This window comes from Orcinus orca, chromosome 13 (assembly GCF_937001465.1).
Source record: "Orcinus orca chromosome 13, mOrcOrc1.1, whole genome shotgun sequence".
Taxonomy (NCBI): Eukaryota; Metazoa; Chordata; class Mammalia; order Artiodactyla; family Delphinidae; genus Orcinus; species Orcinus orca.
In genome coordinates, this window is record NC_064571.1 from 4,611,788 (window position 1) to 4,637,184 (window position 25,397).

The 25,397-nt window shown below is 42.7% G+C and overlaps 1 protein-coding gene and 1 long non-coding RNA gene across 9 annotated transcripts in view; both read right to left on the reverse strand.

The window, feature by feature from the left end:
• Nucleotides 1-1,424: 1,424 nt before the first annotated feature.
• LOC117195809 (uncharacterized) lies at nt 1,425-17,257 on the reverse strand. 2 transcript variants are annotated; one of them, XR_004475626.2, is made up of 3 exons: nt 17,070-17,257; nt 15,531-15,657; nt 1,425-1,901 (listed from the first exon to the last, which is right to left on the reverse strand). It is a non-coding gene; the product is annotated as an uncharacterized LOC117195809 (long non-coding RNA). The 2 variants fall into 2 exon arrangements; XR_004475625.2 differs by lacking the exon at nt 1,425-1,901 and adding an exon at nt 10,636-12,163.
• A 450-nt stretch (nt 17,258-17,707) lies between these two features.
• The window catches only part of IL18RAP (interleukin 18 receptor accessory protein), a 34,111-nt gene continuing 26,421 nt past the window's right edge, over nt 17,708-25,397 (reverse strand). For 6 of the 7 annotated variants that reach the window (XM_033401693.2, XM_049696076.1, XM_033401694.2 and 3 more), the window contains 4 exons: nt 24,201-24,352; nt 22,947-23,084; nt 19,714-19,887; nt 17,708-18,501 (listed from right to left, as the gene is read on the reverse strand). In XM_033401693.2, the coding sequence (XP_033257584.1) occupies nt 18,128-18,501; nt 19,714-19,887; nt 22,947-23,084; nt 24,201-24,352 (838 nt within the window). In that variant the 3' untranslated portion in view covers nt 17,708-18,127. The remainder of the gene's footprint in view (nt 18,502-19,713; nt 19,888-22,946; nt 23,085-24,200; nt 24,353-25,397) is intronic. The other variant, XM_012535964.3, reaches the window with a different exon arrangement.

Sequence of the window (25,397 nt, forward strand, 5' to 3'; positions counted from 1 at the left end):
TGCAGGTAGCTCTTGAAAAACACTTAATTATTTGCTTAGATATGACTTTTGTAATGAAATGCTTTCCCTGAGTTCTCTGGCGGGGGTTACACTGCTGACACCTAGTGGGCGGCCACAATACTACACCTTGACCGGTTCAAGGATGAATGACGGGGTAATTCTCATCCAAACCAGGGCACTTCTGAAAGTACAGGAGACCTATTAATAATCATACCAGACCACAGCTGGAAACCAGAACCGTGCTGGAAAACTGTGTCATGTGGTCACTGTAAAAGAGGAAGGAGGGGCTTCTCTGGTGGCGCAGTGGTTGAGAGTCCGCCTGCCGATGCAGGGGACACGGGTTCGTGCCCAGGTCTGGGAAGATCCCACATGCCGCGGAGCGACTAGGCCCGTGAGCCATGGCCGCTGAGCCTGCGCGTCCGGAGCCTGTTGCTCCGCCACGGGAGAGGCCACAACAGTGAGAGGCCCGCGTACCGCAAAAAAAAAAAAAAAAAAAAAAAGAGGAAGGAGGAGGCGGCAGCATAGAATATGTCTGGACAGTAATTCAAAACACGAAGCTCTAGCGCTCCATAAACTTTCCACAGTATTAACAAAAAGAATAAGCAGAGGAACAAGCTCCATGAATGCCTCTAAAAACCGGTTTTGAAAAATTCTGTGGCACATCAAACTTTTCATTTTAAAGAATCGTGTTATTACGGCCTATTTGTTCAAAAGAAGCAGGATAACAGACTGCTTGTGGAAGAATTTTGAGATGCATGCCATGAATCTATTCCTATTTCCTCTACATCTGGCCAGATGACTGTAGCCAAGTCACTTACCTTTCAAAGCGTCCTTGTCTAAAAAGAGGGAACGGAATAATATCTATCTCATCGAGTGGCTAGGATCATTAAATGAGATAAAGCAAGTAAAGTATCTGGCATATAACTGATGCTTAATAAATGTTAGTTTCTGTTATTAATCACATCTGTTATTCTATCTGAGGATAAGAATTCTGTTGCAATGATGAACAATGCTCAACGGAGAATGAGAATTATTATTCATAATCCATAGACTATCTCAACACCTATTCCATATCAAACTGCAGGGTGATTTGCATCTTTTTTCTTCATTCATATTAGTGCATGTAGATGGTTCCCACTTCAGCCCCACACTCAGCGAAGATCATGGAAAATTGAGGTGGAAAATGTTGAGGAAAGCTAGCTTCTAGACGTAACTTCTTAGTAAGGCAATAGAATTAATAGCTCACATTTGGATTTTTTTTCTTCTCTTTCCTTCACAGTTTGCCTCTGAAATTGACCAGATCCAGTCACTAAAACGAGACTATCAGGTGAACCACAGATGATGACTATACTGGGTCAATTTTTTTTTTCAGAAAAAGTTACATGAATAGCCTTGTGATGGACAACTTCTTTATAATAGATATTTTATCTTTTTATTTGAATTTTATTTTATGTTTCTTCTAAAAAGAAATGAGAGAGAGCGTTTCCCATGGTGCTCTGTGGAAAGACCAAAACTAAGCACCACGAAGCTTCTGTCCTCAGGCATTAATTACCTGACTGACTTTGAGAAAGTCACTTTACCTGTTTAAGCCTGAATTTTGTCGTCTCTACAATGAAGATTCTATACCAGGTATCCTTTTCCTGCTCTAAATTTCTGACTCTTTGTGAATACACGACAACATGTTTTCATCAATTGATAGCTGATGGTGTCAGATAAGTGATGCCACTATAGGGAGGGTAATAGAAGAAAAACTAGAATTCTGTGGCATCCTGCTATCTTCTTCCAGGGTGAAGTTTCCTCGTCAACCTGGTCAACTCTTGGTATCACTTCCACCCATGCAGCAGTACTTTCACACAGCTGCCTGAATGTTCTTTCTAAAGTGCCTTCTTAATCCGGGTTCCCTACAAAACAGTGTACGACAAAGATTGCATGAATTCTGTAAACCAAAGGCAGCAAGAGTAAGAGAAAAAGGGAAGCAAGGGAAAAGCACTTTCAGAATGATAGCATGAGAGCCCTGGATGCTCTCCCTAGTGGGAAAACCATCACTGGTGAGAACTGTTAAAAATTAAAAAAAAAAAAAACAACCAAAAACAACCATTCAGTCCCTGGAAATGGTACTGAGAGCATACAGCAATTGAAGACAATCTTCTAAATATTGGTAAAACCTGCAAGAGTCTGTGTCCTGGACTGTTTCCCTCTCCTACTTCCCAGTTCAGTGTGAGGAAAACTCTACTCTGGGTGGGCACAGCCGAGAGGATGGGGCTCCCTTGTAACCCCAGCTCCCTGTCCAGGGCTACAGTTTCTACCCAGAAAATCAGGCTGTCAGTATTTGTCATCAACGCCCCTTCCTCGCCCCAAGAAATGTGTTGCACAAGCTCTACTGCAGGCAAGTATGGCTGAGAGATCTCCTCTTCTAGAAGCCCCTACTCACAGGCTTGCAATTCTACCCCAGGCATGGCAGGCCAAGAATAAAGGGCCCCAAACCCTCTCGCCCTGTCTTGCTCATAGGGCTGAGTTTCTGTGCAAAGGGAGACAAGCTGAGAAGAGTTGGAGCTACTGCCCCTGTTCAGCACCCGATTCATAAAGCAGGAGTGTCTCTCTAAGAGAAGCAGGTTGCTGTTCCTGTATCCCTTTTCAGAGCAGTGGAATGGAGGTTCTGTTAAAGTGGGAGGCAGCCCATAGAACAGAGAACTCCGTAAGTACCACTAAGGGAATTTGCTTTATTTGGAACAGAGTGTAGGGAAGTTCAAGCCCAAGGGCACTGTCAAAAACAATGGACGTTTAGGTAGTGAGCAAGTAGGAAGAGCTGGTTGCTCCATGGTATCTATACACGAAAGGGTAGACCGGTGAGGAGCCATTGTGGGGTCAGAGAAGTGTCAAAGACTGGCCTCAAAGTTTACTCCTGTGAAAATTACTCTGCACTTTAACTGAATCAGACTGTGGAGCAATTTCTGACCCAAGGCATGTAGAAAACAGTAGATCATTCAGCTAGCAATTACTGGGTGTGGAGTGATATCAACAGACACAGCAGACCAGATAGAAGCTTCACTGGGAGATCAGTGAGAGTAAACGAGAACCCTGGTTTCACTGTCATCCTGGGTGAGAGAGGAAGAGGTCAAGGGGATTATGAGAATGGCCAAGGCTCTACCGACTGAGGGCAGCATTAGTGTCTGCGTAGAGAAATAGACTTTACTGAAATAGTTCATCCAAGTTGCTAAACAAATAAATAAGCAGATAATCAAACAACAACAAAACCTGGAGGCAGGGGAGGGGGAGAATCAGTATCAAGAATTACTACAAAGTTATTTAAAATGTCCAGTTGTTAACAACAATAATAAAAATGATACTCTATGCTGTCTACAGAAGATAGAGTTTTAGATTCAAAGATACAAGTAGATTGACTGTAAAAGGGTTAAAAATGGTACACCATGCAAGCAGTTGGTAAGAGAGCCAGAGTGGCTATACAAATACCAGACAAAATAAACGTGAAGATTGAAAAAATGTTACTAGAGATAAAGAGGGACATTTTATAAAAATAAAAAGGTCAGTTCATCAAGAGGATATAGCAATTATAAACCTAACCTGTATCAAGTGGGATTAATCCCAGGAATGCAAGCTGTTTTAACATACAAATGTCATTTAATATAATACATCATCTCAATAAAGGACAAAGCCACATGGCCATCTCAATAGACTAGGCAAAGGCATTTGACAAAATCTAACACTGATTTTAAGAATATTCAACAAACTATGAATAAAAGGGAACTTCCTCAATATGATAAAGGGCATCTATAAAAAATCTGCAGCCAACATCATTCTTAATAATGAAGACTAAATGAATTCCTCATAAGATCAGAAACCAGATAAGAATGTCCAATCTTGTCACTTCTGTTCAACATTCTAGTAGAGGTTCTAGCCAGGGCAATTGACAAATGAAGGATGTCAAAGTGGGAAGGGGAAAAGTAAAACTATCTTTATTTACATATGACATGACCTCTTATATAGAAAATCCTAAATAATTGACTAAAATACTGTTAGATCTAATATAGAAGTTTAGCAAATTTGCAAGACATGACACATACCAAAGTAAATTGTATTTTACAGTAAAATGAACACAACGAAATAAAATTGAAAAGGCAATGCCATTCACAATAACATCAAAAACTAAAATTATTAAGAATACTCTCAATAAAAGAGATGTAAAACTTGTATTCAGAAAAACAAAGTGTTGGAAGCAGTCAAAGAAGATTTAAATGTAGAAGTCTTCTTATCTGTGGAAGATACATTCCAAGACCTGCTCTGGATGCCTGAAACAGCCGATGGTACCTAACCCTATATATACTGCGTTTTTATCCTTACATACCTACTTATGATAAAGTTAACTTATAAATTAGGCACAGTAAGAGATTAACAACAATAACTAATAATAAAATAGAACAATTATAACAATATAATGTAATAAAAGTTATGTGAATGTGGTCTCTCTCAAAATATCTTATTGTACAATTTAATGCCTTTTTCCCTCTTAACTAAGCACTTTTACAGTTTGAGGTGTGACAGCAAAAGTAGGACAAATTTCTTTTTCCTTCTTCATAATTTCACAGATAGAAGATTCATTTTTACTGTAGGTCTTAGCCACCTCAGTATATGATTTTTTTTCTCCTTTCTTATTAAGTTGAGAACTTTTTTCACTTAGAGGAAGAACTTTATGGCTTCTCTTTAGCATATCTGAATTGCCAGCATCACTATTCTTGCGCTTTGGAGTCACTGTTAAGCAAAATAAGGGTCACCTGAGCACAATCACTGTATGCAATACCAGGACGATCAGTCCGATAACCTAGACAAGGCTACTTAGTGACCAACAGCAGGATATATATACTGGAAGAAAGGATGATTCACTTCCTGAGCTGGATGGAGCAGGACACAACTCAAGATTTCTTCACGCTACTTACAACGGTGCTCAATTTAGAACGTATGAATTGTTTATTTCTGGAATTTTCCACTTAATAGTTTTGGACCAAGGTTGACCAAGGGTAACAAAAACCACAGAAAGGAAAACCACAGATAAGGAAGGAAAGACCGCTTTGTTCATGGGTCAAAAGACAATATTGTTAACATGGCAATACTCCCCCAAATGATCTACAGGTTCAACACAATCTCTATCAAAATCCTAGGTGTCTTTTTTCTATTTTAGAAATTGACAAACTGGTCATGAAATTCATATGGAATGTGCCTATAAGAGCCAAAAAAATAATGAAACAAGAAAACAAAGTTGGAAGATTCATACTTCCCAATTCAAAAACTTGCTACGAAGCTACAGTTATTAGAATAATGTGGCACTTTCATCAGAAAGTACCTATAGATAAATAGAACAGAACTGAGAAAGCAGAAATAAACCCTCATATTTATGGTCAATTGATTTCTGACAAGTGTTCTAAGACAATTAATTTGATAGGTAAAAAAAAATGACTTTTTCAACAAATGGCGCTGGAAAACTTGAATATGCACATATAAAAGAATAAAGATGTACTCCTTTTTAATACCATACACAAAAATTAATTTAAAATGGATCATGGACTAAATGTAAGAGCTATACCCTAAAATTCATAGGAAAATACCAGGAGTAAATTTTGATGATCTTGGATTAGACAAAACTTTCTTATATACACACCAAAACCCATAACCAACAAAAGAAAAAAGTAGATAAATTGGACTTCATCAAAATTTAAAAACAAAAAACAAAAAACACTATACTACCAAGGGAGTGAAAAGAGACAACTCACAGAATGGGAAAAAAAATACTTTCAAATCACATATTTGATAAGAGACTTGTATTCTGAATCTATTCATAGCTCTTACAATGCAATAATAAAAAGATAAATAATCCAATTTAAAAATGGACAAAGGATCTGAAAAGACATCTCTCAAAAAAAGATACACAAATGAGCAGTAAGCACATGAAAAAAAGCTCAACGTCATTAGTCCTAAGGGAGATACATACAGAAATACACACAAATCAAAACCGCAATGAGATAGCGTTCACATTCACTAGAACACTGGGCAAAAAAAGCCAACCAAACAAACAAACAAACAGAAAACAAGTAATAACCAAGGTTGTCAGTGCTGGCAAGGATCAAGGATGTGGTGGAAATAAGTGCTATTGGAAATCTAAACTGGTGCCGTTTTATCTGTTTATCAAATGTTAAACACGGAGTTACCTATGACCCAAAAATTCCACTCATAAATATATACCCAAGAAAAATGAAAACATATATCCAGTCAAAAACTCGTACATGAATATTTTTAGCAGCATCATTCACAACAGCCAAATAGTGGAAACAACCCAAATGCCTATCAAATGTTGAATGGATAAGTAAAATGTGGAATATCTATACCATGGAATGAAGTGCTGATATAGGCTACGATGTGTATGATTTTGAAAAAATTATGATAAATGAAAGAAGCCAGTCACAAAAGACCATAAGACTCTTTTAGTATGACATGTCCAAGACAGGCAAATCTGAAGAGACAGAAAGTAGATTAGCTGTTGCCTAGGGCTGAGGTGAGAGAAGTGGAGGTGGGGGATGGAGAGCCACTGTTCATGGCTGTGAAGTGTTCTTTGGGTTGATAAAATATTCTAAACTTGTGATGATGCTGCCACAGCTCTACGAGTATACTGAAAACTATTTGAATTGTATACCTGAAATGGGTGCATGGTATAGATTGTGAACTATATCTCAATAAATCTCCTTTAAAAAACTAGGAAGTGGGACAGAGAAGGGGGTTCATTTGTTATTACTCAGCAGCCATAGCTTCACAAGGAAACGCAATTGGTGCCTTGGTCACATGGGGCATCTTCCAGAAAACCCTGTGGAGTCACCATGCTTCAGAAAGTTCTACAGGAGATGCAGAAGAAGAGAAAGGATTTATCCGGAGGGTCCTTACTATCTCCCGTCTCTTAATGGTCCACCTTTGTCCCACAGGGCATTAACTTGATATATTCCGGATGTGTTTATGGAGTACCTGTGGAAGCCTGATAGTACACCTTGCAATGGGGGGCTTCACATTGGCCTGGAAGCAGGAGGAGGAGCCATAGCCTCCTTGGGTCCAGCCAGGCTAAGACCATGGAGGGCTTGATCCTGCAGGAGCCATTGATACGACCCACCCCACATATACATATAATACTGCAGCCCAAGGGGTCAGAACTGGAGGATGAGCTGCAGGTTCTTGCATGAAACAACATGATGCTGCTCATCACTGGTCATGAAAGATAATCTCAAAGCACATGGAGAGGGAGGGCTTCCCTGGTGGTGCAGTGGTTGAGAGTCCGTCTGCCGATGCAGGGGACACGGGTTCGTGCCCCGGTCCGGGAGGATCCCACATGCCGCAGAGCGACTGGGCCCATGAGCCATGGCCGCTGAGCCTGCGCATCCGGAGCCTGTGCTCCGCAACGGAAGAGGCCACAACAGTGAGAGGCCCGCGTACCGCAAAAGAAAAAAAAAAAAAAGAACACATTTTACGTGGTGCAGGATTCCCTGATTAGAACCAAGAGGTTGCAGACATTTGGGGGAGTGGTCAGGGCAATTGATAAGAAGGTGTCTTTTAAATTCAATCCTCATAGTTTAATTGAAACAAGCACTTCCTGATGTGTCTACATGGTAATAAGATCCAAATGATAATTATTGGTTAACTTAATTCCTTGGGAAAGATCAATTCATGAGGCATCAGAGCACCACAGAACTGCTGACACTTCCCTGACTATAATTGTACATAGAAAAAGATATTTGAAATATGAAGGAGGAAAAAGCTCAGCTTATACTTGCAAAGCAGAGCATTAAAGGAATTATTCTGGAATTTCAGGTCAACAGCAAGCTACTGAATTATCTGAAGCTTCTGGTCTAATTATCCAGATAACTGTATTAGCAGTAGAAACCTTGCTTGCTCAGACCACCTTTGGTGCCAGGTCCCAAGAACCCTTGTGATCCTTGTCATCTGCTCTTCTAAACCTGTCTACTCAGAGTCCAGTGGTGGGGAGAGAATGACATCCTCTCCCCAGTGGATCCCTTATAAGTTAAGCGACCAAATCCGGTCTACCCTCATGAGACTAATTAAGGGGTGATGCACCCAGCAGGGACTCACCTATTACCCAGGGCTTCAGCTGTGCACAGCTGGGAGCAGAGTTTTGGGGGGTTGATTTTCTTTCCTTTTCACCCTCAGTTTCCCAAAGCAACTTCTGTCTTAGAAAAGTTCCAAAACAAACAAGAGCAAAACTGACTGTTCTGTGCCTTCCCATGGTGAAGTGGAAAATCATCTCCCTCCAAGAATAGTTTTAAACAAAATGATCAGCACATCTTTTCTTCCTTCCCATAGTATGCGGTATAATTGACCTTACTGGAAGGTATCTGCACAGCACTTCTGGAACTGAAGTATTTGTTGCTTGCCTCTGAGCTCTTGTTACTTTGGGGGGGCTCGAACTTTATTCTTTTTTTAGGAAGAAAGAAGAAGAAGAAAGCAATGATAGAGAATTGGTCAGCGCTGTCCAGAAACATGACTTGCTTTCCAAGCCCACAGCTAGCAATTAAGTTGGATGACCTCAGATCAAGGTCTGGCACATCATACCCCTAAACTGAAAGCCAGCATCCTGAGCTGGAGTGAAGTCAAGAGCTTTGACCCTGTTTTCAGGACAGAAAAGCCAAGCTCTGTCTCCGCTTCCCAGAGTCAAACTACTACTACTCAGAGGGTGCTGCAGAAGGGTGTAATCAACTCTGGGAGATTCCACATTGTGAGGAGGAGAGGAGAGGCACCATGGTGGTGCAGGTGGATGGGACTGGGCATGAATGTGGGCTTTGAAATGGAACAGGTCTTCACTCCAGAGTATGGCTAGTGTCATGGTCTTACAATTCTAATGTGATTGCTTCCCTAAGGGAGTGTAGAGGAGAGAAGCTTGAAGTTGTGCGATCCTGGTTGTGTCCTAAACACCTCCAAGCTTCAGCTGCCTTATTGATGATAATATTGATGGTGATGGTGATGATAGTGATGATGGTGATGGTGGTGATGGTGATGGTGGTGGTGGTGATGGTGATGGTGGTGATGGTGATGATGGTGGTGGTGGTGGTGATGGTGGTGGTGGTGATGGTGATGGTGGTGATGGTGATGGTGGTGGTGGTGGTGATGGTGGTGGTGGTGATGGTGGTGGTGGTAATGGTGTGATGGTGGTGGTAGTGGTGATGGTGGTGGTGGTGATGATGGTGGTGGTGATGGTGATGGTGGTGATGGTGATGATGGTGGTGGTGGTGGTGGTGGTGATGATGACTATCTTAGAGATGGTGTGACGATCAAGTGACATAACATATGACAGAGAGGGAAATGCTTAGTACATATTAGATACCAGATGAATTTTAGATTCATTTTATTTCAAAGAGATTATGAACTCTATATAGGCAGAAGGTTTCTATCCCTTTGTATTCACCATAGTTCCTAAGCAATTTCTTTTCCACAACATCCCCTAAATGAATGAAACGGATGACGGAACTAAGACAGCAGGTGATTTAAAATGAAATGCTTCATCTTACTCTACCTACACACATTATCGCCAGTCACAGCTGCTCAGAAGATGAGTCATAACGTTAGTTGAACCCAGACTAACGTGGTGAGCTAGCATCTGTACTTTCCCCCCTCTTTCTTCTCTGTTTCAGGAGTGTCACCTCCCTCCCCAATCCACTGCCACCATCACTGGTACTAAGAATGTCTAGTAGGTCGGTTCTCCCTCTCTTCTCTCTGAAATTACACCTGCTTTTCTTTCTTGCCTCAATTCCCTTAGGGTGGCTTTGACATTGGATGTCAAGGAGCACTGATTCTCACATTGGATGTCAAGGAGCACTGATTCTCTCGATGGTGGGTGACATCAAGGAGAGGCTGCCTTTGTTAGCCCAGGAGAATTGCTGGTGGGTATTCAGGCATTTTGGTTAGGTGGAAGTGACAGATACAGGCTAGTGAGATGTGGCGATATCACGGGCCAGAGGAGGTTTCCAACCTTCTCCTCTAATTGGGCTTCAAGGACACAGATGGATGTGGAAAAAGCATAGCTGTGACCTTTTTTCACAATTCATCCTCAAGGAACCCACTTGCATGCTAGTAAACCACTGACAAATCCCATTTTCTGTGACTCAATGCAAGTGTGAGAACTCCAAGAGAATAACTCATAGAGATGGGGCTTGTCTGCTGGCTGGGAAGACTGAAGGTTCCCAGAGCTGAAGATGTGTCATCCCAACAGCATCTGTGGGCCTGGGATGTAGAGGAGTAAAAAAAGATTCTTTTTTTTAAATTAATTTTTATTGGAGTTTAGGGGCTTTCCTGGTGGTGCAGTGGTTAAGAATCCGCCTGCCAATGCAGGGGACACCAGTTCGAGCCCTGGTCTGGGAAGATCCCACATGCTGTGGAGCAATTAAGCCCTCGAGCCACAACTACGGAGCCCGCAAACCACAGCTACTGAAGCCCACGCACCTAGAGCCCATGCTCCTCAACAAGAGAAGCCACCGCAATGAGAAGCCCGCACACCTCAATGAAGAGTAGCCCCCGCTCGCCGCAACTAGAGAAAGCCCACGCGCAGCAACAAAGACCCAATGCAGCCAAAAATTTTAAAAATTAAATTTAATTTAAAAAACTTAAAAAACATTTTTTATTGGAGTACAGTTGCTTTACAGTGTTGTGTTAGTTTCTGCTGTGCAGCAAAGTGAATCAGCTCTGCGTATACATATAACCCCTCTTTTTGGGATTTCCTTCCGTTTAGGTCACCACAGAGCATTGAGTAGAGTTCCTTGTGCTCTACAGCAGGTTCTCATTAGTACTCTATTTTATACATAGTAGTGTACGTATATCAATCCTAATCTCCCAATTCATCCCACCTCCCCCCCAAAATTCTTGAGAATTCATTTTTCCTTTGGAATTCAAAGATCAGACTGGTGCCTGACCCTCAGCAGGATATCATTGAAAGTAGGAGACCGGCTGGAGCAGAGGAGAAACAGTAGGTGCAGCGGCGGGAAAGTGGGCATCTGATTCCCCGTGAGGTGGGTGAATCACAGTGGAAAAACTGGCCATGAGGGGCTTCACTGCGTGGGGCAGGAGATGAGGGGTATCCAGAGAAGGCATGACCTGAGTCAGGTGCATCAGGAGCAGTGGATGTCCTGGTGGGATCTGGGGGTTGGGGGAGGGTGTGCAAAGAACCCACAAGAATGCCTCAAACAGAAGGAGCCAGACGTTTGGCATCACGTAGAAGAAAGGGCGTTCCACCAGAAAGAGAGAATTTCAAAGAGAATCATCTGAGTCAAAGAAACTCTTTCCTCCTTCTCCTTTCTCCTCCCTCTAAACACAGCGAAGGAAAAGGCCGAAGCAGACAGGAGGAAGTAGAACAGGAGGGGAAAATAGACCACTCTCTGTCCCATTGCCGGTCGGACCTAAGCTGGGGTAAAAGGAGAAGTCTGAACTGGACTGGAGACTAAAGTTCTGATATTAGATTAAAGTAGTCTTTTAAATTTTTTATTTTAAAATTAACATAGAACAAAATCGGCCTTTGGGGTGCACAACTGTATGAATTTTAACACATATAGATTCACACCATCACCAAGGAAGGCAGGTGACTTTCTTGCACTCTCCTTTTGTGTGTCCCCTTTTCACACCTTCCTCCACCCCTAACCCCTGGAAACCACAGATCTCTTCTCTGCCTCGGTTTTGGCTCCCTGCAAATGTCATATAAATGGAAAAATGTAACCTTTTGAAGTTAGATGTTTTACACTCAGCCTTATGCTTTGAGATTCAGCCTAGCTGCTGTGTGTCTCAGTAGTACGTTCTTTTTTATTTCTACGAAGGGTTTAATTTTTGCAGGTACAACTATTGAGTGATCAATGCACCCTATGCCAGGTATCACTCGCTTACCTCTGAGCCCCAAATTCACCATTCAGTATCTGCTCCACGGAATAGACTGGATTTTTGAAGCGTTTATCCCTTCCGGCGAGTACAGCGTTGAGCTCCATCAGTGGAGAGAGTTGGAGGGGCCTTGCAGGAGGGCCTTCCTGGTTCCAGCTGCTGTGTTTTGTGTTATTCTTCCTGTTGCTGCACCATCAGTCAGCAGCATGGGTGTGTGACATCTGTTGGTGCCCTGCCCAAGCTGTGCACACAGAGGAAATTACCTCTTAGGCACCTTGCAGTCCTGGCCTCTCATGGACACCGTGCAGTCCAAGCCTCCGGCCCACGTGGCCCTCCGCATTCCCCCCTGCACCCCTGCCGTGGCTTTGGCTCACCTGCACACCAAAACTTTGGTCCCTGAAGCCCCCACAATGCGGACCCGGGTGCTCCAGACCTCATGCCCACAGCCGTGCCCCCATTCATGCCATGAGTCCGTCCACCAGCCATGGCTTGCTCTGTCCTGGGAGTCTGCTGGCTGCTTTCCAGCAACTGTGGACTAGCTCTGGCCCAGGCAACTAAGAGAACTTTGCCATTCAGTGGGCAATATCTCACCTTCTCTAACAATGTCTGAACCCCAGACTTGGGGAGGGGACTCCTTCCAAGTTTGTCTCCCTACTCTCCTTCAGCCCCAAGATACTCTGGAGTTCTACTGACATCTCTATACTCACTCTCTTATAGCCAAATAATTGTTTATATTAAAGATTCCCTTTAAAAATTACTGTGCGGTTTCTGTCTCCTGATTAGAGCCAAACTGATACACACTAGTTGAAGGTCGTTGAGTTCTTTCCAGATAGTGATGATTTTGACCAGAGCTGCTATAAACATTCATGTACAGAGTATGTGTATGTATGTGAACATAATTTTCATTTCTCTGGGACTGATATCTAGGAATGGGATTTCTGGAATATATAGTAAGTGGATGTTTCACTTTGTAAGGAGGTGTTAAGCTGTTTTGTAGAATGGCTGGACCATTTGCTTTCCACGAGAAGTATATGAGAGCTCCAGGTATCCATGTCATCATCTGCATCTGGTATCATCAATTTTTTTTTTCTTTTTTGGGGGGCTATTTTAATTTACGTTTTCCTAATAGATATTGATGTTGCACATCTTTTTATGGGCTTATTTGCCATCTATGTATCCTTTATAGTAAATTTTCTATTCAAATTTTTTGCTCCTTTGTTTAAATTGGGTAGTTTGCTTTTTATTATTGAATTTAGAGAGATCTTTACATATTCTAGTTACAAATCCTTCATTGGATATGTGATTTTCAAATATTTTCTACATGCTTAAGGCTTGTTTTTTCATTATTTTGACAGTATTTTTCTCATAACAGGTGTTTTTAATTTTTTGAAATCCAATTTACTAATCTTTTTTCTTATAGGTCATGCTTTTGGTGACATATCTAAGAACTCTGCCTAATCTCAGGTCATATTTTCTTCTAAAATTTTTATAGGTTTAGTTTTACATCTAGATCTATGGTCCATTTTGAGTTAATGTTTGTGTAAGGTTTCAAGTTCATCTTATTGCATATGATGGCCAATTATTTAACACCCTTTGTTTAAAACTCTGTCCTTTCTTCATTGAATTACCTTTCACACTTTATCAAGACTCAACAGGCCATATCTGTATGGGTGTATTTTTGCACTCTTGATTTTGTTTTATTGATCTATTACTTAGCCAATATAGCATTGTCTTGATTGCTGTAAATTTATATTGATTTATAAAGTTGAGTAGTGTAATTCCTCCAACTTTATTTTCTTTTGCAAATTGCTCTGATTTTTTAAAAATTTATTTATTTGTTTTTATTTTTGGCTGCATTGGGTCTTTGTTGCTGCATGCGGGCTTTCTCTATTTGCGGCGAGTGGGGGCTACTCTTTGTTGCAGTGCACGGACTTCTCACTGCGGTGGCTTCTCTTGTTGCGGAGCACGGGCTCTAGGCGCGTGGGCTTCAGTAGTTGTGGCATGAGGGCTTCAGTTTTTGTGACACACGGGCTCAGTGTTTGTGGCCCGCAGGGGCTCTAGAATGCAGGCTCAGTAGTTGTGGTGCACAGGCTTCCTTGCTCCGCGGCATGTGGGATCTTCCTGGACCAGGGCTCGAACCCGTATCTCCTGCACTGGCAGGCAGATTCTTAACCACTGCGCCACTAGGGAAGTCCCTGCTTTGATTATTTTAGGTTATTTACTTTTCCATTAAAATTTTAGAATCAGTTTGCCTGGATCTACAAAAAATTCTTCTTGGATACTGAGGAAATTATGTTAAACTTCTAAATCAATTTGGGGAGAATTTATTTGAGAATCTGTTGTGGATTTGTCTATTTCTTCATTTAGTTCTGTCAGTTTTTGTTGCATGTATTTTGAAACTCTGATGTTAGGTGCATACACATTGAAGACTTGGCAAATTCATCTTTTTATCATCTTTATCCCTGGTAATTTCCTTTTCTCTGAAGTCTCCTTAAGCTGATGTTAATATAAGCACTCTAACATTCCTTTAATTATTGTTTATAATATGTTTATATCTAACCTTTTACTTTCAACCTGCTTATATCATTATATTTGAAATGTGTTTATTGCAGAGGGATATAGTTTAAATACAGTCATTTAAAAAAGTGTGTTCTAATAATCTTGGTCTGCTACTTACTATGTTTATACATTTGACATTTGATATAATTATTAATATATTTGGGTTTATGTCTACCATTTTATTGTTTGATTTCTGTTTATTTCCTCAGTTATTTGTTCCTCTATTTTCCTTTTCCTTTCTTCTTTTGGGTTATTTAAACACTTTTATTAGTCCATTGAAATTCATCTATTATGTTTTAACAATACTTGTTTTTCATTTGTTTGTTTGTTTTAGTGGTTGCTCAAGGGATTAAAGTATGCTTTCACTTTTTTCTTAGAATCAATATTTTACCATTTCTAGTAGGATGTAGTTACCTAACCACCACACAAGTTCCCCTACTCTGTCCCTTTTATGTTGTACTTGACTTATATATCACACCTACCTACATCGAAAATTCCATCAGAAAAGGTTATCACATTTTGCTTTCAATGGATTGTATCCCGAATATTTAAAATATTATGTCATGCAACTCTGGATCTTGTTGAAATCCTATGTACGATGCTATTTTTGTTTAAGCAGGCAACTGACCTAGTTGGATTCAAGCCCAAAATTCTAACCAGCCTGTGGTTTCAATGTCAGTTCTATTTCACTGTCCTTCAGTTCTATTTAGACTTGTCCCTGGAACTCAGGAAGCAGTCTATCCTATAGTTTAATTCTCAGAGTTTATGGGATTCTATTTAGGGTCAGACTCATGCATGTGCAGCTTGGCGATGAGCCTTGGAGTTTGTAAGCAGCTTTACGGGTTTGCTTTCCCGAGCTCCTCTCTGTCAGCACTCTGCACAGTACTTTCAGGTTCTATAGGTCTCTTGTCTTCCTCTCTGTAGTTCTCTGGCAAGAGTGCTGGTGCGTTAAGTACTCCACCCTGCAGTGCACTTCCCCCCACTGCTTCCACCTCCCCAGCCAAGTGGTAAGAGAGACAAAAATAAAAATCAATAGAGATTTGCCACACCTTGAGACCACAGCTCCTTGTATCAAAATGGACAATTCTCCCTCCTAGAGAGATATAGGCTCTTGAGGACCCCTCTTTTCTCTGCTTTTGTTGGTGTCACTGATGCCAACACAGGATTGCACAGGGGCTAGGAAGGAAGAGAATATAGAAAGGAAACTATACGGGAGTGTTAGGAAACACCTTTCCCAGTCTTCAACGCAGAACTAGAGGGCTTCTTCTGGAACTAGTGTTAACACTAAGGTCCACTCCTGGGTTTTGGACTGTGCTGAGTCTAAACTAAGAGATATTGGAGGAAAATAAAATCGTGGAACTTTGAATCCTTGTCTTCTCCAATCTTCCTGCTTTGACGTACTTTTCAAAATCCTCAAACTGATTTTTATATGCACTTTATTCAGGTTTCATAGCTACAATGAGTGGGAAAGGTAGGGGGCTGTGTGCTTACTCCATCTCACCTGGAGCTTCAATCTGGAAATGATATAGATAGTAAATGTGGGTACTAAAACCCAAAAGAGACCAGGAAAGCTCTTGGTGAGATCGCCTGAGACATCATCCAGGGTCAGTAAGGACTATTCTACAACGTGCACTAGAGGTAAGATGACCACCGTCCAAAGTAGGATACATTTTCAGAGTAAGAAATTATACTTGGTCTATGAAAATCATACCTGGACAACAAGTGTAAAGCCGGAACCAGAATATACGGACACCTTGTTTAGAAGGTGTGGTGGGAATCCATTATCCCTTCTCATTGTATTCTACTGAGATCCACTGTTTAAGTACCATCAGTCTTCTGTATATAGAAAACTTGTTTTGGTTGTCCACTTTGTTTTGACTGATTTACACGTAAGAACTGTAAATAAAACCTTGTCCTAAATGTTAATTTGTCGTCCTTAGCATACCCACTCACCTGGAAGAGTGTATTCTGTAAAAGATAGACCCAGATAGTTTCTTTTTTGTGTGTATGCACAAATCTGGGGATCATTTTGAGTTTGGTTAAGCTAAGAACAACACTCTGGACCTCTGGATATATCAGTTACAGCCATCCTTATTTTAGAATAAAATAAATCTGGACACACTGGCCAAAAGGGGTTTCTGAGTCTTAGATCTCTGAGAGTGGCTGGCAGGAAAACCAGGGCTTCTAGTCATCACCAGAACACAAGGACACGATGACAGTGTGGGTCCTTCCCTTCTGAGACCCTACAATGAGCTTTTCCCACAAGAAAATTCCTCCAGGAATAATTTATACCCTTTAACTCATCTTTAACTTTATCACTGAAATTCCCAACAAAGATGTTGCTTGGTGCCAAAACCACAGTGGTTTTTGTGATGTGGGTGTCTCTGTGCAAAAAGACCTCAAAAGCCTTTCACACAGGCACCCAGCAGTGGCCAGATGGCAATGACTCTGAGCCCCTCCAAACCTGGATCACGTTCGGACAAGCGGATGGGACACGTTAAACGTGAACGCGTCCAGAGATCGCTTTTCTTTATTGCTCAAATAAATCGCGCCCTTCTATCGGGGAAGACGAAGCATGAGTGTTGTACCTTCACGTGAGACTAGAACGCCCTGTGAACTGCACATTGAACTCTCATCAGGAAAACACTGGTGAGAATGAAAGGAGCCTCGTCTACGTGGAACAGCTTCTTGGTCCTCTGGCCTAAGGCCCATCACTTAGGAGGAACTCAAGGAGACCAGATAGTCAGGAAGCACATGGGGGCCACCAGCCTCGAGAGGCAAGCCCCAGTCTTGCTGTCCTTTAACCAGTGTAGACATTTATTTTCCAGACTCTTGTCCTGGCTTCTGCCTTTCTACTTTGCACATAACTGCTGGTCTGTTCCTTGTCTCCTCCAAATCATTTTGGCCTAATTGGTTCCTACTTCCTATGGCCCAGAGTAAGGTTGTGTACTTCATGCCCTGCGCAAAGGCCAAGGCAACAAGGATGAGCTGAACTTGGCCCCACTCTTCTCCCCAAGCCCTGTGTCCTGGCTCAGGGCTACACGGGTCCCGAGGAAGGGGCTCTTCCTTCCAGCTCTCACAAGGACACAGTAGAGAGGAACCATGGCCCTGTCTGCTCCTTGCCCCTGGTCTCTGCCTCTCCGACTTGCTTTCTGTGCTCCAGTGAATGGGTGAACACGGAATAAGAATTGTCTTCTTCACAGAGACGGTTTAGGCAAAGTTTAAATCACTTGTTTCTAATAAAATAATATTTATTTGACTGCAAAGATCTATAAAGTGATGTGAACAATACATAGAAGACATGACAAGTCCATAGCCACAAAGCCAAGTGGCTGTAACTGCTGATTCCGCTGAGACTACTAGGAAAATCTTAGGGGTCGTGTGGGCTGAATTCGCTCTCCCTCTGTCTAGCCCAGGAAATCTGAGGCTCCCACAATAGTTTTCGTGTCATTCCAGTGCCCGCCACACTCGCTCAGGGCTGGCAGAACGCTTCCCATTCTATATCAGCCTGATCCACGCTGTGTGCTCTGTCCATCAGGGTCTCTCTCCACTCACCAGGGACAGGACGGGAGGAGTGTAGGAGGAGGCAGCTCAGGGCCCATTTCACCGTCCTTTAGGCTGGGAGCGCCTCCCAGCGGTTTCTGTTTTACTGAGTCTTTTCTAGAGAAAAAATCCTTGGGCTAATTCTGAGATGATTCCACGTGAATCCTTTAGAGCTTTTCACGGGCATGTGGTAGCGTATTTGGGTCCAGAATCTGGAATTGGGAGGAACTGATTTGAAGCCTCTCCAGGTGACCGTGGGCAAAACCCTGAGAGCTTTTTTCACTAGATGAGGTAGAGACTCCGGCTCTTGGAAGGAAGAGAACTTAATTAAAATCAGTTTCAGTGTTTGATCCTCCAAGGCAATGTTCACTGCTGCTTGTAGTTCAAAGACACTGGGTCCGCTGACGTAGCTAGGGCTCAAGATAAATATTCCTCTTCTACTTTTCTTAATAACGCTCACAATGTCTTCTGCATACACTGGAAATAAAAGATTTAATTATTCGACATTGTTATTGTTTTTTTTTTTAATGACCACGGTTAAAGATTTGATAAAAGTTCATAATAATGCAATTGACAAGGAAACTTAGTTATTTCTGAGTTATACATTTTAAAGTAATAACTAGAATTATGACCTATTACATTATACCAGAACATATAAGATTTTTAGAAATTTCATGTAATGTCTGAAACATTTATATTAGCATATTTCCATACAAATAACCCAAAGAAAGTTTAGTATTAGTTGTTTTTTTGTTTGTTTTTTTATACAGCAGGTTCTTATTAGTCATCAATTTTATACACATCAGTGTATACATGACATTGTTATTGTTAAACCCTGAGTCACAATAACCCTGAATCTCCCAGATCCATCCAGCGGGTTCCTTGCAATGGGCACTCTGAGGCAAAGAGGAAAGGAAGCCTGGTTTTCTTTATCACTTCTCCTAAATCAACTCTGTGGACAGTTGAAGATATGTTCCAGTGTCTAGTGACTGTCAGTTTCACATTCCTCCCTGTGTTCTGTCTCCTCAAACTGCCAATTCCTCTAGGAGCAAAGCTCGTTGGAACAAGGTTGGCTGGGATAAGAGAGGGGCATGGAATGTCCCAGGCTCCTGGGTTGCGCATCTCAGGCAGAGGAGGTCAGCGGGACAGGATGAGGTCTGCACATCTGATCGTGCCCAGGACTGGGCCCGGGCCTGGGGAGTCTGCTGGACCCAGTCCTGAGTTTGTGTCAGGCACAGTCCCAGAAAGCAGGGGGACCACCTGTTTGGGAGGACAAGAGATAACTTCCTGTTGAGGAGCCAGAAAAGAGATCATTCTGGAAGGCTCCCTGCGCTCCAATAATGTTTTTTCCTGAAGATGGATTATTTTCCTCCTGTGGCAATTTTTTTTATTTTTAAATTTTAATTTTATATTGGGGTATAGTTGATTTACAGTGTTGTGTTAGTTTCAGGTGTATAGCAAAGTGGTGCAGTTAGACATATACGTATATCCATTGAAGATGGATTGTTTTGATGATGGAGCGTGTCTCTGCAACACACATTTTTCTGTGTTGTTGCCCCAGAAGTTCTAAGCTCATGAAACCTTCCAGAAGATAAATAGCCCAGCAGAAAGATGACGAGACAACGTAGAGAGTGCTTGCACGTAGCTCTCCTTCTTGTGCTACGTTTTCTGTTGGCGTGCAGGACTTACCTCCTCCTGGGGCCATGTCTCTTTCAAGCAAACACAAGGTGTATCCATATTTGTTTTCCAAAACTTCAGGGAATAGACTCAGAGCCAAGTTTTCCTCACTCAGAGACGAAGTGGCCTCACTCTCAAGAGAGTTCCATTTCCCATAGGATATGAAAGCATCGAACTCCTTTTTATCTGAGGAAGAAGCACAATGAAGAATGCAAGCCACACGGGGCTTCCCTGGGGGCGCAGTGGTGGAGAGTCCGCCTGCCGATGCAGGGGACGCGGGTTCGTGCCCCGGTCCGGGAAGATCCCACATGCCGCGGAGCGGCTGGGCCCGTGAGCCATGGCCGCTGAGCCTGCGCGTCCGGAGCCTGTGCTCCGCAACGGGAGAGGCCACAGCAGTGAGAGGCCCACGTACCGCAAAAAAAAAAAAGAATGCAAGCCATTGACCTATTTTTTACTCTCGTGGCATACCTACATACACTCAAACCATATGGTACATGGATAAGAATTAAGATTTGGGAGCCTTACTGCATGGATTTATTAAATGAAAAGCAGCATCTGTGTTCATTTCAGAATCACACTGCTGAGGGGTATTGATTATCCACCCAGAATCAGATTCTAATCGATGAGGCCCTCCTGCACCTTCACTGACGTCAGATCAAACAGCTGGGGCCTTCTCTGATTAAATCACATGATCTCAGGAGTTCCTCGGAGCTTTTTTTGCATCTGCAGCGTTGCTGTCTCATTAGTCACACATCAAAGTGGAGTCTGCTCCACCAAAGCGTGATAATACCCGGTGAGCAAAGCCCTGCAGAGACCCAGTGCGTTAGCGAGCTGACAGCACACGTGTCTGTTTGAATCCCCATATGTAAAATGAGATAGTCATAACTCCCCGTCTTGCTTCTGTCAGGGTTGCCTGGGATAATGTATATGAAGGATTTGGTGAGTGACTTATGGCAGGCACAAGATAATATGCATTCCTTTCCCTTTTAGATGGAAAACTATATTTTGGAACTTGTTTTAGGGTATTTTTAAGGTCTCATATGCCTCTGTTGACTCAACTATTATAAATGCACATAGATTCTGGGATGTGCTAAAGAACCAACTGGAAGCCATAGAAAATCTCAAAAGTTAACCCACGAGCTCTGGAGTTGCACAGAGCTGGCTCATCTTCCAGCACTTTGCACAGTGCCCGACCAATAGTATTATTACAAAGGAGCAAACAGCAGTGCTGTTACTGATGCAGTTTCGCAGTTTGCTCGACATGGACCTACGAGGCTTTAGCCAACAGAAGTGTCAGAAACAGAAAAGCAAGAGGGAAACAGAGGTGGTCCGGCGTCAAGAGAGGAGGATGCCAAAGAGCGAGGTCCTGGAGGTGCATCTAAGATACTTCTCATTGCCCAGGTGGGGAGGCGGCGGCTCAGGGGGCGCGGCCAGCAGGTACACGCTGTGCAGTTCCTGTGTGACACACCGTAGTCACCCTGATTTTTTCCACATCCCTGTGACACTCCAGCAAACTGGGATTTTTCTATAACCGGAAAACGTTAAATTTCTTTTGTAATAATATTAGCGAGTGGGAGAATTAGACGATCCCCACAATTCTGACATCCTATGTCTCTCTAAATTTTGGGATAGTCACAGGAAACAGTCTTTTTGCTGAGAAACATTAGATTGACCACAGAGTGTAATGAATCTCTGTGCTTGGAAACTGGGCTCTGCCTCCCTGTCAGATTACTAAAACGTTGCCTGTGCAAACAAGAGCGGACACATTTAAGGTACTTCACAGTTTGGGATTAACATATACACACGGCTATATATAAAACAGACAACCAACAAGGGCCTACTGTATAGCACAGGGACCTCTACTCAATATTCTGTAATAACTTATAATGGAAAAGAATCCAGTTTTATATATAAAACTGAATCACTTTGCTGTACACCTGAAACCAACACAACATTGTAAATCAACTATACTTCAATTAAAAAATAAATTAGGGTAAAAAACATCCCTCCAAAAATTACGATGTTTCACAGTAGATTGAGTCTTCTGTACAAGGTCTAGAATCTTAGGAAAAATAGCATTTGAGTCAAAGAAGTATGAAGTTGTCTAGGAGAACAATGAAGACAGTGATTAGATAATTTGCTCAATTCTAAAAAGCTATTTAAAATATAACCTCAAAATCCTCTTGGCTTGAGGACTTCTAGTGTGTATTCTCAATCATTGGTCTAAAGAAAAGTGTGATCGATGCATTTCTGTGCTGCCCCTTTTCCCAGTGATCTGACAGCTCTTCACTGAGTTCCTAGTGTGGGGAAACCACTGGTGTGTGTGTAAAGGGGCATCCCCATTAGGTAAGTATTTAATTGTCCCTGGAATCCAGCAGAAGGGATTCTGCCCTTTCCAAGCAATAGAATCATTCACTAAAACTGCCAACGTTCTAACCTTTGAGCCTTCCGGGACTAGAAAAACACACCAGCAGCTCTTCTAGTCGAAAGAAGCAAATGTTAATAAACACTATTAACCTGTCTCATGGGAAAACTGACAGATACTTCGTGGAGAGTGCCACTGCTAGTATTTTCCAGAACGTCCCTCTTTTAGGGACGTTTCCACATCCCCAAGCCCCTCACTTTACAGAAGAAGTTAACTGAGGCAATAGCTAATGGGGCTCTAAACCTAACTGCCTGGGGTCCATCCCAACCTCTAACATCCCCTAGCAGTTCCACTGGGGGCACAGACTTCACGCCTCTGCCTGGCGTGTAGGATTTCGGTGACGATTCCAGCAGCTGATACATAAGCCTGGCGTGCACTCAGTCCTCAAGAGGTAATGAGAGCTGGAGCCGGCATCACTGAGTGCTTACCATGTGCTACATGCTGTTCTAAATGCTCAATATGTCTTAACTCAAAGAGCCCACATTGCATTCATTGTGATTGTGATTACAACCCTACTTTACAGAAGAGAAAAGTGAGGCATGGAGATGGTAAGTCATCTGCCATCTTGCTTCAGGTTGGTGAGTGGAGAGTTATTTTCAAGTCCAATGTGCCCTACAATAACATCGTTGGCAAGATTCCTAGTAACTGGGATGAAGAGAATTTGTTTCTCCCCTGGGCTCCCAGCCCTTCCCAGGTGTGAAGCCGCCAGACCTGCAGGAGGGTCTCAGAGCCCGAGGGTCATGACCTTCTCCATCGTGGAACATCCATTTCTCAAGCCCCTCCCTCTAAGTCAGTTCCGAGGCGAGTTGGGTCATCTTACCCCCGAGGGTCTCATCCTTGTTTTGGTAGGTTCGGTACAGCAGCACTATTTCAATCCAGTACATGTAGAAGAGCGCACCTGTGGTCAGCACACCTGCCAGGGCCATGACGGTGCCAAGGAGGATGTAGAGGAACACCACTGCGGAGACGCGGCGGCCGTGAGCAGGTACAGGGGCCGCGTCCCCTCCAACACCCGCCTCCCCTATAAGGCCACATTCAGGCCAGCCCAGCACCTTTTCCAGCCCTATTATTTTTTATCAAAATCTACTGGAAACATTTCTCTTGAATCTGGACACATCTTAAATCACATCTTGAGGGAATTACCATAAAATGAACTCAAGAAAACCCAGGGTAATGGGTCGTTTCTGATTGGGGTGGCTGGGAAACTGACAAAAACTCGTTTTTTAAATTGTTTTCTCCTATAAGCTTCCACACAACCCATTTCTGTCCCTCTTATTTCATACTGTAAACTATTGTCACGTGTTATCGACCCTACTACAGTCTAAACTCCCTGAAGCCCAGAGCCACATCTGACTGGCTTTCTCACCTCCACCGTACCTAACACGTGGCACCTCTGACCCACCTCTACGGAGCACCCACCAAATGTGTCTTATTTAAGCCTCACAAGCATTCAGAACCTGCTTGTTCTCTCATCTCTACTAACTGAATGAATGAATGATATCACCTCCATCTCTGAGCATCTTCTTAAAGAAATTTAAGAGCTATTCCTTACCAGGAATTTCCTCTCTAGCTTTAAGAGGCTATGATCTGTGATGTACACATATCACTCCTAAACTGAACAAGAATACTCTTTCTCCCCTCTTTTTCTCCTTTACTCTCCGACACCAGACCATCACATTCTCTGGATTTGGAAGCCAGGGGAGGAAAATAGGAAAGGGAGCTAGGTCCTAGTACGATACCTGCCACACAGGGCATGCTCTGTAGGTCTTTGTAGGATGAATGAATGAATAAGTAAATGAACTAAGGAGTGAATGAATGAATGAACGAACACAGCTCCCATATGCAGAACATTCGTAAGAGGACCAGCTCTGGATTACCAATGTGAAACTTACTAGTTGTGTGGCCTCGGTCAAGGTACTGAATGAATCAGCACAAGCACATTGCTGACTTAGAATGCTGTCTGGCATCTAGAGCACGTTAGTGGCTACCATCACTGTGGCTACTTCCTTGGGCAAGTTCCTCTCCTCCCGGGTGAAAGCAGGGGCATGCACTCTGCAGCCACCTTCAGGCTCACCTCCTTTCTTCTCTTTCAGTTGGATGGACTGGGTAGTGTTCCCAATGGAGTTCTGGGCAAAGCAAATGAACTTCCTGCGAAGATCGCTCTGAGTAACTTCCTTCAGGAAGACAACACGCTCGATGACTTCATTCTTTAAGGTGGATTTAACACTAGGAAAGGAGGGAAAATACCACACCCCTTTAGTAACACAGATTGACACCCATTTGCAGTTTTTGGAACACGTGTAAGTAGATAACCGTTTGGCTTTCAGAAGAGCTGTGGGATCAGACAGTACAAGGAGATGCCAGAAAGACAGAGAGTGCTCAGAGGTGGCTCGTTTTTTATTAAGTGATTGAATCAGCTAAGCATCATTCTAAGCATTTACGCTAGACTATAATTACTTGCGAGGCTCATCTGATCTTCCTTACTCTAAGAATTCCCCTTCAGAATAGATACAACAATTTGAGAATAAGGTTAGAAATGACTAGCTTCTACTGAGGGCTGTGTGTATCAGACGGTCCTCTGGTCCCCCGAGCGTAAATGTGGAGGAGAGGATCAAATCTCCTCCATCCTCACAGGAGCCCCACCGGGTAATGGTGTGACCATCCTGACTTGAGCAGCTCAGAACAGGCAAGAAGGTGGGAGACAATCTAAGGTCACACCGCTGGGAAGTGGCAGCGTGATTCCTGGGCCTGTGTCATTCCGCCCCGTCCAGAAAGTGTGAATCTCGGCACTGATTCACAGTCTGGATTCTCTAAAGTTGCCCGTCTGCAGTCTGTCTTCACATTAAAGAACATAGTCTCTGTGGGTGATGTTTTAGGCTGTTTGGTGTGGGGCCTACAATACCCACTCTTATTCACTGGACGCTTCCTGCCTGCCAGAGGCTGTGTTAAGCATATCACCTCTACCGTATTTGCTCCTTACAGGGGTGAAGTTTGGTATCCATAGATGATAGATGGCATGGTGGAGGCTCACAGAGGTTAAGGTTCACATTGCTAAATAGGTGGAAACAGAGATTCAAACCCGGGAGCATATAGTCAGGGCATTCTCCCTTTACCGTGCTTGACTACCTTCAAGTCTGATGCAGTATCACCTTAATATGGGACCCAATGAGTTCCCTTGTCTTAGAAGTTCTTTCTCAATTTGATTACTGTTACCAAAACCCAACCTTTATTTTTTAAATGATGTATACTCTTCAAAGCGATATTACATTAG